The sequence below is a fragment of the Passer montanus genome, unplaced genomic scaffold (assembly GCF_014805655.1).
Source record: "Passer montanus isolate IOZ18808 unplaced genomic scaffold, ASM1480565v1 scaffold619, whole genome shotgun sequence".
Classification (NCBI taxonomy): domain Eukaryota; kingdom Metazoa; phylum Chordata; class Aves; order Passeriformes; family Passeridae; genus Passer; species Passer montanus.
Window position 1 is genome coordinate 1 of NW_024371249.1, and position 13,053 is coordinate 13,053.

The 13,053-nt window shown below is 64.2% G+C and overlaps 2 protein-coding genes and 1 long non-coding RNA gene across 13 annotated transcripts in view; 2 read left to right on the forward strand and 1 right to left on the reverse strand.

Annotated features, from left to right (window-relative positions):
- Nucleotides 1-6: 6 nt before the first annotated feature.
- On the forward strand, nt 7-7,166 carry LOC120510989 (FGF1 intracellular binding protein). 11 transcript variants are annotated; one of them, XM_039727515.1, is made up of 10 exons: nt 7-143; nt 856-1,054; nt 1,874-2,000; nt 2,866-2,966; nt 3,679-3,812; nt 4,743-4,851; nt 5,177-5,240; nt 5,648-5,734; nt 6,085-6,182; nt 6,486-6,564. In XM_039727515.1, the coding sequence occupies exons 1-10, from the start codon at nt 59-61 to the stop codon at nt 6,553-6,555; spliced, it is 1,074 nt and encodes a 357-aa protein (XP_039583449.1). In that variant the 5' UTR covers nt 7-58; the 3' UTR covers nt 6,556-6,564. The 11 variants fall into 11 exon arrangements, 5 of the variants coding, with proteins under 5 accessions (XP_039583449.1, XP_039583448.1, XP_039583446.1 ...); XR_005629650.1 differs by lacking the exon at nt 6,486-6,564 and having other exon boundaries at nt 5,648-5,991; XR_005629651.1 differs by lacking the exon at nt 6,486-6,564 and having other exon boundaries at nt 3,712-3,812; nt 5,648-5,991.
- Nucleotides 7,167-8,543: 1,377 nt separating this feature from the next.
- LOC120510990 lies at nt 8,544-10,138 on the forward strand. The gene is made up of 3 exons (XR_005629656.1): nt 8,544-8,686; nt 8,772-8,891; nt 10,025-10,138. It is a non-coding gene; the product is annotated as an uncharacterized LOC120510990 (long non-coding RNA).
- Nucleotides 10,139-12,032: 1,894 nt separating this feature from the next.
- The window catches only part of ZFPL1 (zinc finger protein like 1), a gene marked incomplete at its 5' end in the record, with an annotated part of 3,058 nt that continues 2,037 nt past the window's right edge, over nt 12,033-13,053 (reverse strand). The window contains 3 exons of the mRNA XM_039727509.1: nt 12,033-12,258; nt 12,770-12,899; nt 12,979-13,051. Of these exons, the coding sequence (XP_039583443.1) occupies nt 12,090-12,258; nt 12,770-12,899; nt 12,979-13,051 (372 nt within the window). The remainder of the gene's footprint in view (nt 12,259-12,769; nt 12,900-12,978; nt 13,052-13,053) is intronic.

The following is a 13,053-nucleotide window of genomic DNA, read 5'->3' on the forward strand; positions in this document are numbered from 1 at the left end:
TGGTGGCACTGGTGACACTGGTGACATTTGGTGACACCGGTGCCCCCGCGGCCCAGCCATGAGCAGCGACCTGGACGTGTTCGTGGGGAACACCACGCTGATCGACGAGGAGGTGTACCGGCTGTGGCTGGACGGACACTCGGGTATGGCTGGGGACATGGGGACACACCTGTGACACACCTGGGACACACCTGGGACACACCTGGGGACACGGGGCAGGGCTGGGGACACGGGGACACCACGCTGATCAACGAGGAGGTGTACCGGCTGTGGCTGGACGGACACTCGGGTACGGGGACATGGGGACACGGGGACATGGGGACACAGCTGTGACACCTGGGGACACGGGACAGGGCTGGGGACAGCAGGGACACAGCAGGGACACACCTGAGCACAGCTGGGGGATGCTCAGTGTCCCCACAGTGTCCCCAATGTCCCCTGTGTGTCCTTGTCTGTCCCAGTGGCCGAGGCGGTGGCGCGGTGGCTGCGGGGGGTCGGTGGCTGTGTCTGTGTGTCCCCAATGTCCCCAATGTCCCCAATGTCCCCTCTGTGTCCCCAGTGGCCGAGGCGGTGGCCCAGCAGCTCCAGGGGCTTGGTGGCTCTGTCTGTCTGTCCCCAATGTCCCCAATGTCCCCAATGTCCCCTCTGTGTCCCCAGTGGCCGAGGCGGTGGCCCAGCAGCTCTGGGGCGGGGTCAGTGGCTGTCCCCATGTCCCCACAGTGTCCCTGTGTCCCCAATGTCCCCTGTCTGTCCCTGTCTGTCCCAGTGGCCGAGGCGGTGGCGCGGTGGCTCCGGGGGGTCAGTGGCTCTGTCTGTCTGTCCCCAGTGTCCCCTGTTTGTCCCCATTGTCCCCAGTGGCCGAGGCGGTGGCGCGGCGGCTGCGGGGCGGGCTCCTGGAGCGCGAGGCCACCTCGGTGGCCGTGCTGCAGAGCGACACCCGCGACCACTACAGAACGTTCCAGATGCTGGAGCGGCTCCTGCACGCGCCCCCCCGCCTGCTGCAGCAGCTGCTCTTCCAGATCCCCCCCGAGCGGCAGGCCCTGCTCGTCCAGAGGTACTGGGGAAACTGGGAGGGACTGGGATGGACTGGGAACACTGGGAATGCACTGGGACTGGGACTGGGAGGGACTGGGAGGGACTGGGAATGCACTGGGATTGGGACTGGGAGCACTGGGAACACTGGGACTGGGACTGGGACTGGGGAAACTGGGACTGGGGGCACTGGGACTGGGGGCACTGGGAGCACTGGGACTGGGGGCACTGGGACTGGGAGCACTGGGAGCACTGGGAGTGCTGCTCTTCCAGATCCCCCCCGAGCGGCAGGCCCTGCTCGTCCAGAGGTACTGGGAGCACTGGGAGGGACTGGGATGGACTGGGAGGGACTGGGAGGGACTGGGAATGCACTGGGAGCACTGGGAGTGCTGCTCTTCCAGATCCCCCCCGAGCGGCAGGCCCTGCTCGTCCAGAGGTACTGGGAGCACTGGGAGCACTGGGACTGGGACTGGGATGGACTGGGAGGGACTGGGAGCGCTGCTCATGCAGTGGTACTGGGGACACGGAGCACTGGAACTGGGACTGGAAATGGGGGAACTGGGAGGGACTGGGGGTTTTCCTTCCATTTTTGCATTTCCTCCCCCATTTTTCTGTTTTTCTCACATTTTTTTTTCATTTCCTCCCCATTTTTGTGTTTTTCTCCCCCGTTTTTTTCATTTTCTCCCCCATTTTTGTGTTTTTCTCCCCCGTTTTTTTCATTTTCTCCCCATTTCTGTGTTTTTCTCCCCCGTTTTTTTCATTTTCTCCCCATTTCTGTGTTTTTCTCCCCCGTTTTTTTCATTTCCTCCCCATTTCCGTGCTTTCCCCCGTTTTCTCCCAGGTACTACGCCTTCGACGAGGCGCTGGCCCGGGAGCTGCTGGGCAAGAAACTCTCCAAGGGCACCAAGAAGGAGCTGGACGAGGTCAGCGCCCGCACCGGGGTGGGGATCCGCAGCTGCCGCCGCCAGGTGGGACCCCAGAGCCACGGGCACCCCAAAACCGGGGGGACCCCAAAACCGGGGGGACCCCAAAACTGGGGGGACCCCAAAACCCAGGACCCCAAAACCCAGGACCCCAAAACCCAGGGGCACCCCAAAACCTGGGAGGGGACCCTAAAGCACCTGGGGAGTCCCTAAACAAACACCTGCGGGACATTGTGGAGACCCTAAAACATCTGGGGGGGACATTGGGGACCCTAAAACCCCAAGCCCACCCTGGGGGTCCCCAGAGCCACTCAGGGCTCACTCAGGGGCTGTCCCCAACGATGTCCCCAATGTCCCCAGAGTCACCTGTTCCAGCTGCTGCAGGGGCTGGCATTTACCACGACCGGGGGGGGGGGGAATCTGAAAACCGGGGAGGGACCCCAGAACTGGGAACCTCAAAACCGGAGGGGAACCCCAAAACCGTGGGGAACCCCACAAACTGGAGGAGAGGTCCCAAAAAATGGAAGAGGAAATTCCAAAAAAAAAAAAAACAAAACGGGGCAGAAAATCTGAAAAACAGGGGAGGGAATCAGAAAAATGGGGGCAAAGGGAAACAGGCAAAAACCCCAAAAACAGGAAAACCTCCAAAAATGGAGAAAAACCCCAAAAATGGGGAAAACCCCAAAAAATGGAGAAAATCCCAAGAATGGGGAAAACCTCCAGAATGGGGAAAACACCCCCAAAAACGGGGGAAAACCCCAAAAATGGATGGCCTTGGCCTGTGGGGTCGGGTCCTGCTGGGGAGCTCGGGGCGGGGATTTTGGGGTCTGGGGTCGGCCCTGGGGGGGTTTTGGGGTCTGGGGTCTGCCCTGGGGGGGTTTTGGGGCGCTGACCCCCCCTGCCCCCCCAGTTTGACAACTTCAAGAGGGTCTTCAAGGCGGTGGAGGAGCTGCGGGGGCCCCTGGCCGAGAACATCCAGCAGCTCTTCCTGCTGCCCCCCAGCCTGGCCCGGTGGGTCTGGGGGCTTGCGGGGCTCTGGGGGGGCTTTTGGGACCCAGAAAAAGCTCCCAAGGTTGGGGGGGTTTGGGAATATGGGGAGGAGAGTCGGGGGGGTTTTGGGGTTCGGGGAGGTTTTAGGGTTTGGGAGGGATTTGGGAGATGTTTAAGGGGTTGTGGGTTTGGGGTTTTTGGGGGGTTTCGGGGGATATTTAAAGGGTTGGGGGTTTGGGGGATGTTTTGGGGGCTCTTTATGGGTTTTTTTGGGGGTGTTTAAGGGGATTTGGGGGTTTTGCTTGCGGGGCTCTGGGGGGGCTTTTGGGACCCAGAAAAAGCTCCCAAGGTTGGGGGGGTTTGGGAATATGGGGAGGAGAGTCGGGGGGGTTTTGGGGTTCGGGGAGGTTTTAGGGTTTGGGAGGGATTTGGGAGATGTTTAAGGGGTTGTGGGTTTGGGGTTTTTGGGGGGTTTCGGGGGATATTTAAAGGGTTGGGGGTTTGGGGGATGTTTTGGGGGCTCTTTATGGGTTTTTTGGGGGATGTTTAAGGGGTTTGGGGAGTTTTAGGCGACTTTAGGGGTTTGGGGGATATTTAAGGGTTTGGGGAATTTTGGGGTTTGGGGGTATTTTGGAGAGGTTTGGGGGATGTTTTGGGGGCTCTTTATGGGTTTTTTTGGGGGGTTTTGGGGGTATTTCGGGGTTCAGCCCCCCTGACCCCCGTGCCCCCCCAGGGACTACGCTGCCATCGTGTTCTTCGCCAACAGCCGCTTCGAGACGGGCAAGAGGCGCCTGCAGTTCCTGAGCTTCGGGGACTTCGCTGCCTGCGCCCAGAGCATGATGGCCCACTGGAGCCAGGGGGCCCTGGGTGCGCCAAGAACCCAAAAATCCCAAAAATCCACCCCAAAAACCCCAGAGCATGATGGCCCACTGGAGCCAGGGGGCCCTGGGTGCGCCAAGAACCCAAAAATCCCAAAAATCCACCCCAAAAACCCCAGAGCATGATGGCCCACTGGAGCCAGGGGGCCCTGGGTGCGCCAAGAACCCAAAAATCCCAAAAATCCACCCCAAAAACCCCAGAGCATGATGGCTATTTAAAGGGGTGGGGGTTTGGGGGATGTTTTGGGGGCTCTTTATGGGTTTTTTGGGGGATGTTTAAGGGGTTTGGGGAGTTTTAGGCGACTTTAGGGGTTTGGGGGATATTTAAGGGTTTGGGGAATTTTGGGGTTTGGGGGTATTTTGTTGAGGTTTGGGGGATGTTTTGGGGGCTCTTTATGGGTTTTTTTGGGGGGTTTTGGGGGTATTTCGGGGTTCAGCCCCCCTGACCCCCGTGCCCCCCCAGGGACTACGCTGCCATCGTGTTCTTCGCCAACAGCCGCTTCGAGACGGGCAAGAGGCGCCTGCAGTTCCTGAGCTTCGGGGACTTCGCTGCCTGCGCCCAGAGCATGATGGCCCACTGGAGCCAGGGGGCCCTGGGTGCGCCAAGAACCCAAAAATAACCCAAAAATCCACCCCAAAAACCCCAGAGCATGATGGCCCACTGGAGCCAGGGGGCCCTGGGTGCGCCAAGAACCCAAAAATCCCAAAAATCCACCCCAAAAACCCCAGAGCATGATGGCCCACTGGAGCCAGGGGGCCCTGGGTGCGCCAAGAACCCAAAAATCCCAAAAATCCACCCCAAAAACCCCCAAAGCCCCCACAAAACCACCACGTGGCCCCGTGACCCCGCTGTCGGCACAACCCTGTGACCCCGCTGTCCCCGTGACCCTTGACCCCTGCCCCTGCCCCTGTCCCGCAGCGCCCGAGGCGGCCGAGCCCGACGGGGACCTGCCCAAGTCCTTCCTGCAGGACCTGAAGGAGCTGAAGGTGCTGGTGACAGACAAGGACCTGCTGGACCAGCACAAGAGGTGGCACGGGGACAGGGGACACGGGGACAGGGACAGGGGGACAGGGACAGGGGGACATGGGGACAGGGGACATGGGGACACTGGGACAGGGACACCGGGGTCATGGGGACAGGGGGACATGGGGACACTGGCAGGGACAGGGCGGTGCCCCCCCAAACCCCAATTCCCACCCAAAAACCCCAAAATCCCCCAAAACCCCCCAAAAACCCCAAAATCCCCCAAAACCCCAGTGCACCCCGGGACCCTGGCTGTGGGGGGAGGAGCTGGGGAGGGGGTCCCGGTTCTGGGGGTCCCCGGAGCCCCCCCAACGCGCCCCCTCCCCCAGCCTGGTGTGCTCGGCCCTGCGGGGGAAGATCTCGGTCTACAACGAGCTCGAGGCCAACTTCAAGGTGAGCCCCCCAAAATCGGGGTGTCCTGGGGGGGCGGGGGTCTCCCCCAAAACCCTGGGACCCCCCTAAAATCCCAGAGCATGGGGGAGGTTGGGGAGGGGGTTCCCAGCACCGGGGTCCCCCGGGGGGGGATTTAGGGATTGTGGGGAGGGGGTCCCCAAACTCCTGAGAGCCCCCCGAGATCCTGGGGGGCTCCTGGGATGGGTGTCCTGGTTCTGGGGGTCCCCAAACTCCTGAGACCCCCTTGAGATCCGGGGTCTTTCCTGGGGGGCTCTGGGGGTCCCCAAACTCCCGAGAGCCCCCCAAGATCCTGGCTCCCTTTCCTGGGGGGGCTCGGGGCGGGGGGTCCTGGTTCTGGGGGGGTTCCCCAACCAGGTTTGGGGGTCCCCAACGCCCCCGTGGCCCAGGCGCTGTCGCGGGCGCTGGTGAACGTGGGCGGGAAGCTGACGCACGCCCGCGACGTCCGCGACTTCTTCGTGGACCTGGTGGAGAAGGTGAGGGGCACTCCCGGGCTGGGGAACCCCCCCCCAGGTTTGGGGACCCCCCACCCAAAATCCGGGCGGGTTTTTTTGGGGGTTCCCCCCCTGACCCCCCCTTGGGCGGGATCCCCGAGCCCGGGGGTGCCCCCCCAGGTTTGGGGGTCCCCAACGCCCCCGTGGCCCAGGCGCTGTCGCGGGCGCTGGTGAACGTGGGCGGGAAGCTGACGCACGCCCGCGACGTCCGCGACTTCTTCGTGGACCTGGTGGAGAAGGTGAGGGGCACTCCCGGGCTGGGGAACCCCCCCCCAGGTTTGGGGACCCCCCACCCAAAATCCGGGCGGGTTTTTTTGGGGGTTCCCCCCCAGGTGATCGAGCCGTGCCGCTCGGACAAGTGGAGCCCGGGGGACCTGCGGCTCTTCCTGCAGCACTACACGGCAGCCCCCCGGAACCTGCCGGGCTTCAGGTGGGACCCCAAAACCGGGGAGCCCCTAAACCCCCCCTGAGCCACCCCCTGAGCCCCCCCGAACCCCCCCTGAACCCCCCGGAACCTCACCGGCTTGAGGTGCGACCCACAAACCGGGACTCCCCAAATCTTCCCCAGCAGCTTTTAGGGGAGCCCCAAAGCCCCACAAGAACGGGGCTGGGGGGGGTTGGGGATCCCCAGGGGGTCCCCAAAAGCGAGGGACCCCCAGAAGGGGCTGGGGGGGGTTTGGGATCACCGGGGGGGTCCCCAAAAGCGCGGGACCCCCACCAATCCCCCCCCCAGGCACCAGGCGCTCTGGGAGCGCTACATGGCCGCCATCAGCGCCTGCCTGCTGCGCATGTTCCACGACTGAGCCGCACCCCAAAAACGGCATGGACCCAAAACTGCACCCCAAAACCACACCCCAACAACGGGGGGGGCCCCAACGGCACCCCAACAACGGCATGGACCCAAAACTGCACCCCAAAATGGATACAGACCCGAGAACAGCACCCCAAAACTGGCATGGATCCAGAACAGCACCCCAACAATGGACACGGACCCCAAACTGCACCCCAAAACTGGCATGGAGCGAGAACGCCACCCCAAAAACGGGGACAACCCCAAAGCTGGGGACAGACCCAAGAACAGGCACAGCCCCAAAACTGCGCCCCAAAAACGGAGTCAGACCAAGAACAGCACCCCAAAACCAGCCCCAGGACCCCAAAAACCGCACCCCAAAACTGGGCACCCCAAAACCGGGCAGCCTCCAGAGAGGGGACCCCAAAAAAAGGAGCGGGGTCCCCCCAAACCCGACGGGAGCATCGAGACCCCCGAATTTGGGGGGTTTGGAGTTTGGGAACCCCGAGCTCCAGGACACCCCAAATGCAGAGGAGCCCCAAAAATACGGGATTTTGGAATGGGGGGACCCCAAAAAAGGGGTGACCCCAAAAAAGGGGGGTGCAATAAAGATGCGGAATCAGAGCTGAGTTGGGGGCGTTTTTTGGGGAGGGGGTCCCCCCAACTTTGGGGCGAGGGGCGTGGTTTGGGGTGGGAGGGGCGGAATTGGGGGNTGTTTTTTGGGGAGGTCCCGGGGGATTTTTTTGGGGGGGGACGTGTTTTGGGAGGTGTTTTTGGGGGGCTCGTGGGATGTTTTAGAGAGGTGATTTTGGGGCTGTTTTTGGGGGTCCCGGGGCTGTATTTGGGGCTGTTTTTGGGGGTATTTGGGGCTGTTTCTGGGGCTGTTTCTTGGGGTTCCCCTCTCACTGTCTCCCCGTCCCCCAGACGTGGACGAGTGCCCGGCGCCGGGCCCGGGGCTGTTTTTGGGAAGTGATTTTGGGGCTGGTTTTGGGGTATTTGGGGCTGTTTTTTGGGGTATTTTTGGGGCTGTTTTTTTGGGTTTTGGGGCTGTTCTTTGGGGTTTTGGGGGGTTATTTTCGGGGTTCCCCTCTCCCTGTCCCCCAGACGTGGACGAGTGCTCGGCGCCGGGCCCGGGGCTGTTTTTGGGAAGTGATTTTGGGGCTGTTTTTTGGGATATTTGGGGCTGGTTTTTGGGGTATTTTTGGGGCTGTTTTTTTGGGTTTTGGGGCTGTTCTTTGGGGTTTTTGGGGGTTATTTTCGGGGTTCCCCTCTCCCTGTCCCCCAGACGTGGACGAGTGCTCGGCGCCGGGCCCGGGGCTGTTTTTGGGGCTGTTTTTGGGGTTTTTGGGTCTGTTTTTTTGGGGTTCCCCTCTCACAGCCCCTCTCCCTGTCCCCCAGACGTGGACGAGTGCTCGGCGCCGGGCCCGCGGCCGTGCCGGGGCTCCATGAAGTGCCTGAACCATTTCGGGGGGTACCTGTGCCTGCCGCGCTCGGCCGCGCTGCTCAGCCCCGCCCCCGGCCCCGCCCCCTTGGCACAGGTAAATTCGAGTACTGGGTATGGCCCCCCGGAATGTTCGCGGGGTGTTTTTGGGGCATTTTTGTCTCTCTCTCTGCCCAGACGAGGACGAGGGCTGGGCGTGGGTTTCACCGGGTGCTCATGCAGTGCTTTTGGGGTGATTTTGAGCTGATTTTGGGGTAGTTTTGGTGTATTTTTGGGCTGATTTTAGGGTGATTTTGGGGTATTTTTGGTCTGATTTTGGGCTAATTTTGGGGTGATTTGAGGATATTTTGGGGCTGATTTTAGGGTGTTTTTGGGGTATTTTTGGTCTGATTTTGGGCTAATTTTGGGGTGATTTGAGGATATTTTGGGGCTGATTTTAGGGTGATTTTGGGGTATTTTTGGGGTGATTTTGGGCTAATTTTGGGGTGATTTGGGGATATTTTTGGGCTGATTTTAGGGTGATTTTGGGGTATTTTTGGGCTGGTTTTGGGCTGATTTTGGGGCGGACTCCGCTCTGTGTGCCCAGACGAGGACGAGTGCCAGTTCCGCTGGTGCCAGCACAGCTGCGCCAACTCCCCGGGCGCCTTCGCCTGCCGCTGCCACCCCGGCTTCAGCCTGGGCCCCGACGGCCGCTCCTGCCTCGGTCAGAGCCCCCCTCCCCGCCGCCGCCCGGGGCTCTGGGGGGTGACGCCCCCCGGGCCCCCCTGGCCAAGCCCCCCTGCCCCCAGACGTGGACGAGTGCTCCATGGGCGCGCGCTGCTCCCAGCTCTGCCTCAACACCTTTGGCTCCTTCCGCTGCCGCTGCCGGCCCGGCTTCGCGCTGGGCGCGGACGGCCGCCAGTGCCACGGTGAGCCCCGCCCACCGCCCCGCCCACCGCCGCGGGACACGCCCACAGGGGCGCGGGACACGCCCACTGCCCCGCGGGACACGCCCACCGCCTCGGGACACGCCCACCGCCCCGCGGGACACGCCCACTGCCCGCGGGACACGCCCACCCACGCGGGCCACGCCCACCGGGGTGCGGGCCACGCCCACTGCCCCGCGGGACACGCCCACCAGGAATGGGAACGCCCACCTGGGGTTAGACACACCCACTGAGGGCTGGGCACGCCCACTGTGGGGATGGCCACACCCCCATGCAAATAGCCCCGCCCATGGTGCGGTGGCACCGCCCCCAGAGTCGCGGCCACACCCCCTGCCCGCAGCCCCACCCCAACCCACGGCCCCGCCCTCTGCTGGGTGGGTGTGGCAGGGGCGTGGCCGGGGGGGGGGCCGAGGGACCCCCGGGGGCCCCCCCCATCTCTGGGGGTCCCCCTCGGGGCCTCAACACCTTTGGCTCCTTCCGCTGCCGCTGCCGGCCCGGCTTCGCGCTGGGCGCGGACGGCCGCCAGTGCCACGGTGAGCCCCGCCCACCGCCCCGCCCACCGCCCCGCGGGACACGCCCACAGGGGAGCGGGACACGCCCACAGGGGAGCGGGACACGCCCACCGCCCCGCGGGACACGCCCACTCCCCGCGGGCCACGCCCACCGGGGGTGCGGGCCACGCCCACCCACGCGGGCCACGCCCACTGCCCCGCGGGACACGCCCACCAGGAATGGGAACGCCCACCTGGGGTTAGACACACCCACTGAGGGCTGGGCACGCCCACTGTGGGGATGGCCACACCCCCATGCAAATAGCCCCGCCCATGGTGCGGTGGCACCGCCCCCAGAGTCGCGGCCACACCCCCTGCCCGCAGCCCCACCCCAACCCACGGCCCCGCCCTCTGCTGGGTGGGTGTGGCAGGGGCGTGGCCGGGGGAGGGGCCGAGGGACCCTCGGGTGTCCCCCCCATCTCTGGGGGTCCCTCTGGGGTCCCTCGGGGGTCTCTGCCCCTCTCGGGGGTCTCTGCCCCTCTCGGGGGTCTCTGCCCCTCTCGGGGGTCTCTCCCCTCATTCCCGGGGGTCTCACGGGTCTCTCTCCCCCCCCGGGGGTCCCAGACGTGGACGAGTGCCGGGCGGGGGTCCCGTGCCAGCACCGCTGCCAGAACCTCCCGGGGGGCTTCAGCTGCCTCTGCCCCCCCGGCTACGCCGAGGAGGGGGGGCTCTGCCGGGGTAGGGGTCTCGGGGGTATTTTGGGGGGTGCTCGGGGGTATTTGGGGAGGGGTCTCGGGGGTGTTTTGGGTCCATCCGGGGCACTGAGGCCGCTCCCCGCGTGGCCCCGCCCCCCGCAGGCGCTGACCAATCACAGCTCGCTGCTGGAGCTGGTGCGCCCCCTGGCGGGCCCGCGGCAGCTGCTGCTGGAGGTGGAGCTGCTCCGGCCGGGGCCACGCCCCCCGCCGCAGGCCACGCCCCCCGCCACCGAGGCCCCGCCCACCAGCCCCTGGGACCCGCCCCCTCCGACGGGGCGTGGCCTGGCCTTGCTCCGCCTCCACCTGGCGGTGGGAGCCCACCCATTCTAGGGGGGGACCCCAAAAACTCCACTGGGACCCCCAAAAACTCCACTGGGACCCAAAATTCCACTGGGACCCCAAAAACTCCACTGGGACCCCCAAAAACTCCACTGGGACCCCAAAAAACACTGGGATCCCCCAAATTCCCCCACCCGGGACCCCCAAAAACTCCCCTGGGACCCCAAAAACTCCCCTGGGACCCCAAAAATTCCACTGGGATGCCAAAAAAACCCCCTGGGACCCCCAAAAACTTCACTGGGACCCCTAAACCCCTCCTGGGACCCCCCAAATTCCACTGGCACTCCCAAAAACTCCACTGGGACCCCAAAACTCCCCCCGGGATGCCCCAAATTTCAATTTCCCCAAAGCACCCCCCCAAAACAACCCCCAGGACCCCACTGGGACCCCAAAAAACACTGGGATCCCCCAAATTCCCCCACCCGGGACCCCCAAAAACTCCCCTGGGACCCCAAAAACTCCCCTGGGACCCCAAAAACTCCACTGGGACCCCAAAAAACACTGGGATCCCCCAAATTCCCCCACCCGGGACCCCCAAAAACTCCCCTGGGACCCCAAAAACTCCCCTGGGACCCCAAAAACTCCACTGGGACCCCAAAAAACACTGGGATCCCCCAAATTCCCCCACCCGGGACCCCCAAAAACTCCCCTGGGACCCCAAAAACTCCCCTGGGACCCCAAAAACTCCACTGGGACCCCAAAAAACACTGGGATCCCCCAAATTCCCCCACCCGGGACCCCCAAAAACTCCCCTGGGACCCCAAAAACTCCCCTGGGACCCCAAAAACTCCACTGGGACCCCAAAAAACACTGGGATCCCCCAAATTCCCCCACCCGGGACCCCCAAAAACTCCCCTGGGACCCCAAAAACTCCCCTGGGACCCCAAAAACTCCACTGGGACCCCAAAAAACACTGGGATCCCCCAAATTCCCCCACCCGGGACCCCCAAAAACTCCCCTGGGACCCCAAAAACTCCCCTGGGACCCCAAAAACTCCACTGGGACCCCAAAAAACACTGGGATCCCCCAAATTCCCCCACCCGGGACCCCCAAAAACTCCCCTGGGACCCCAAAAACTCCCCTGGGACCCCAAAAACTCCACTGGGACCCCAAAAAACACTGGGATCCCCCAAATTCCCCCACCCGGGACCCCCAAAAACTCCCCTGGGACCCCAAAAACTCCCCTGGGACCCCAAAAATTCCACTGGGATGCCAAAAAAACCCCCTGGGACCCCCAAAAACTTCACTGGGACCCCTAAACCCCTCCTGGGACCCCCCAAATTCCACTGGCACTCCCAAAAACTCCACTGGGACCCCAAAACTCCCCCCGGGATGCCCCAAATTTCAATTTCCCCAAAGCACCCCCCCAAAACAACCCCCAGGACCCCCCAAAGAAACATCTGGGACCCCCAGTGTGGGGGCAAAGAACGAGTGTGTGCTGAGCTGGGAACTGGGGGGAACTGGGGGGGACTGGGGGGCACTGAGGGGGGATTGGAGCCCCCCAAGAACCACATGGACACTTCTTCCTCCCTCGCCACAAGGGGGCGCCCTTTATTAGCCCCGCCCCCCGTGGCCCCGCCCCCGGGGGGGCGTGGTCAGTTCCCCACCCGCACGTGGGGGTTGTTGAGCGGCTCGAGGGCGGGGTCGGCGTCGGCCACGCCCCTGGCCAGGCTGGCCAATAGCAGCAGGAGCAGCGCGAAGGCCGCGGCCCCGCCCAGGCACAGCGCCAGCAGGGGGCGCCGCGGGACCCCGCGCACGCGGCACCTGCGGGGGAGGGGTCAGGCAGGGGACCCCAAAGGGACCCCAAAGGGACCCCCAGGGAGACCCTCAAAGTGACCCCCAAAGGACCCCAGGGACCCCCAGAGTGACCCCCCAAAGGAACCCCAATTGACGTCCCCAATGTGATCCCAAGTGACCCCAAAGGGACCCTGCGGATGCCCCGAAGTGACCCCCAAAAGGACCCCAAAAGGGACCCCACAACACCTCCAAAGGAACCCCCAAAGGGACGCCAGGGACCCCCAAAGGGACCCTGTGACACCCCTCAAAGGGACCCCAAAAGGGACCCCAACTGATGCCCCCAACGTGACCCCAATGACCCCCAGAGGGACCCCGTGACACCTCCAAATGAGCCCCCAAAGGGACCCCCGAAGGACCCTGGGGACCCTCAGAGGAACCCCCCCAAAGCGACCCCAAAGGGACCCCATGACACCTCCAAGGGAAACCCCAAAGGGACCCCCAGAGACACCCCAGGTGCCCCCCGAGCCCCCAGCCCCACCTGAGCCGGGGGGGCAGCCATGCCAGCGGCCGCCGCCGGTATTTGTCCTCCGTGTCCCCTCTGTCCCCTCTGTCACGGGCCGGGGGGCTCCACACCTCGCGACCCCCCAGGGGCTTGCGGGGGGCGGAGCCTGGGGGGGGCAGAGGGACGCTGAGACCCCGCCCGGGCCCGGGGGACCCCCCCCAGCCCCCCGCAGCCCCCAGACTCACCGGCGTGCAGCGTCGGGGTCTCCCCGCCCCCCATGTGGCCCACGGCGTGGGGGGCGGGCGGGCTCGGGGGGGGCT

Coding starts and splice junctions, on each gene's coding strand:
- LOC120510989 (XM_039727510.1), top strand. CDS start 59: ATGAGCAGCGACCTGGACGTGTTCGTGGGGAACACCACGCTGATCGAC. Junction 1,055..1,873: donor CAGGCCCTGCTCGTCCAGAG/GTACTGGGGAAA, acceptor GTTTTCTCCCAG/GTACTACGCCTTCGACGAGG. Junction 5,241..6,084: donor AGCTCGAGGCCAACTTCAAG/GTGAGCCCCCCA, acceptor GTTCCCCCCCAG/GTGATCGAGCCGTGCCGCTC.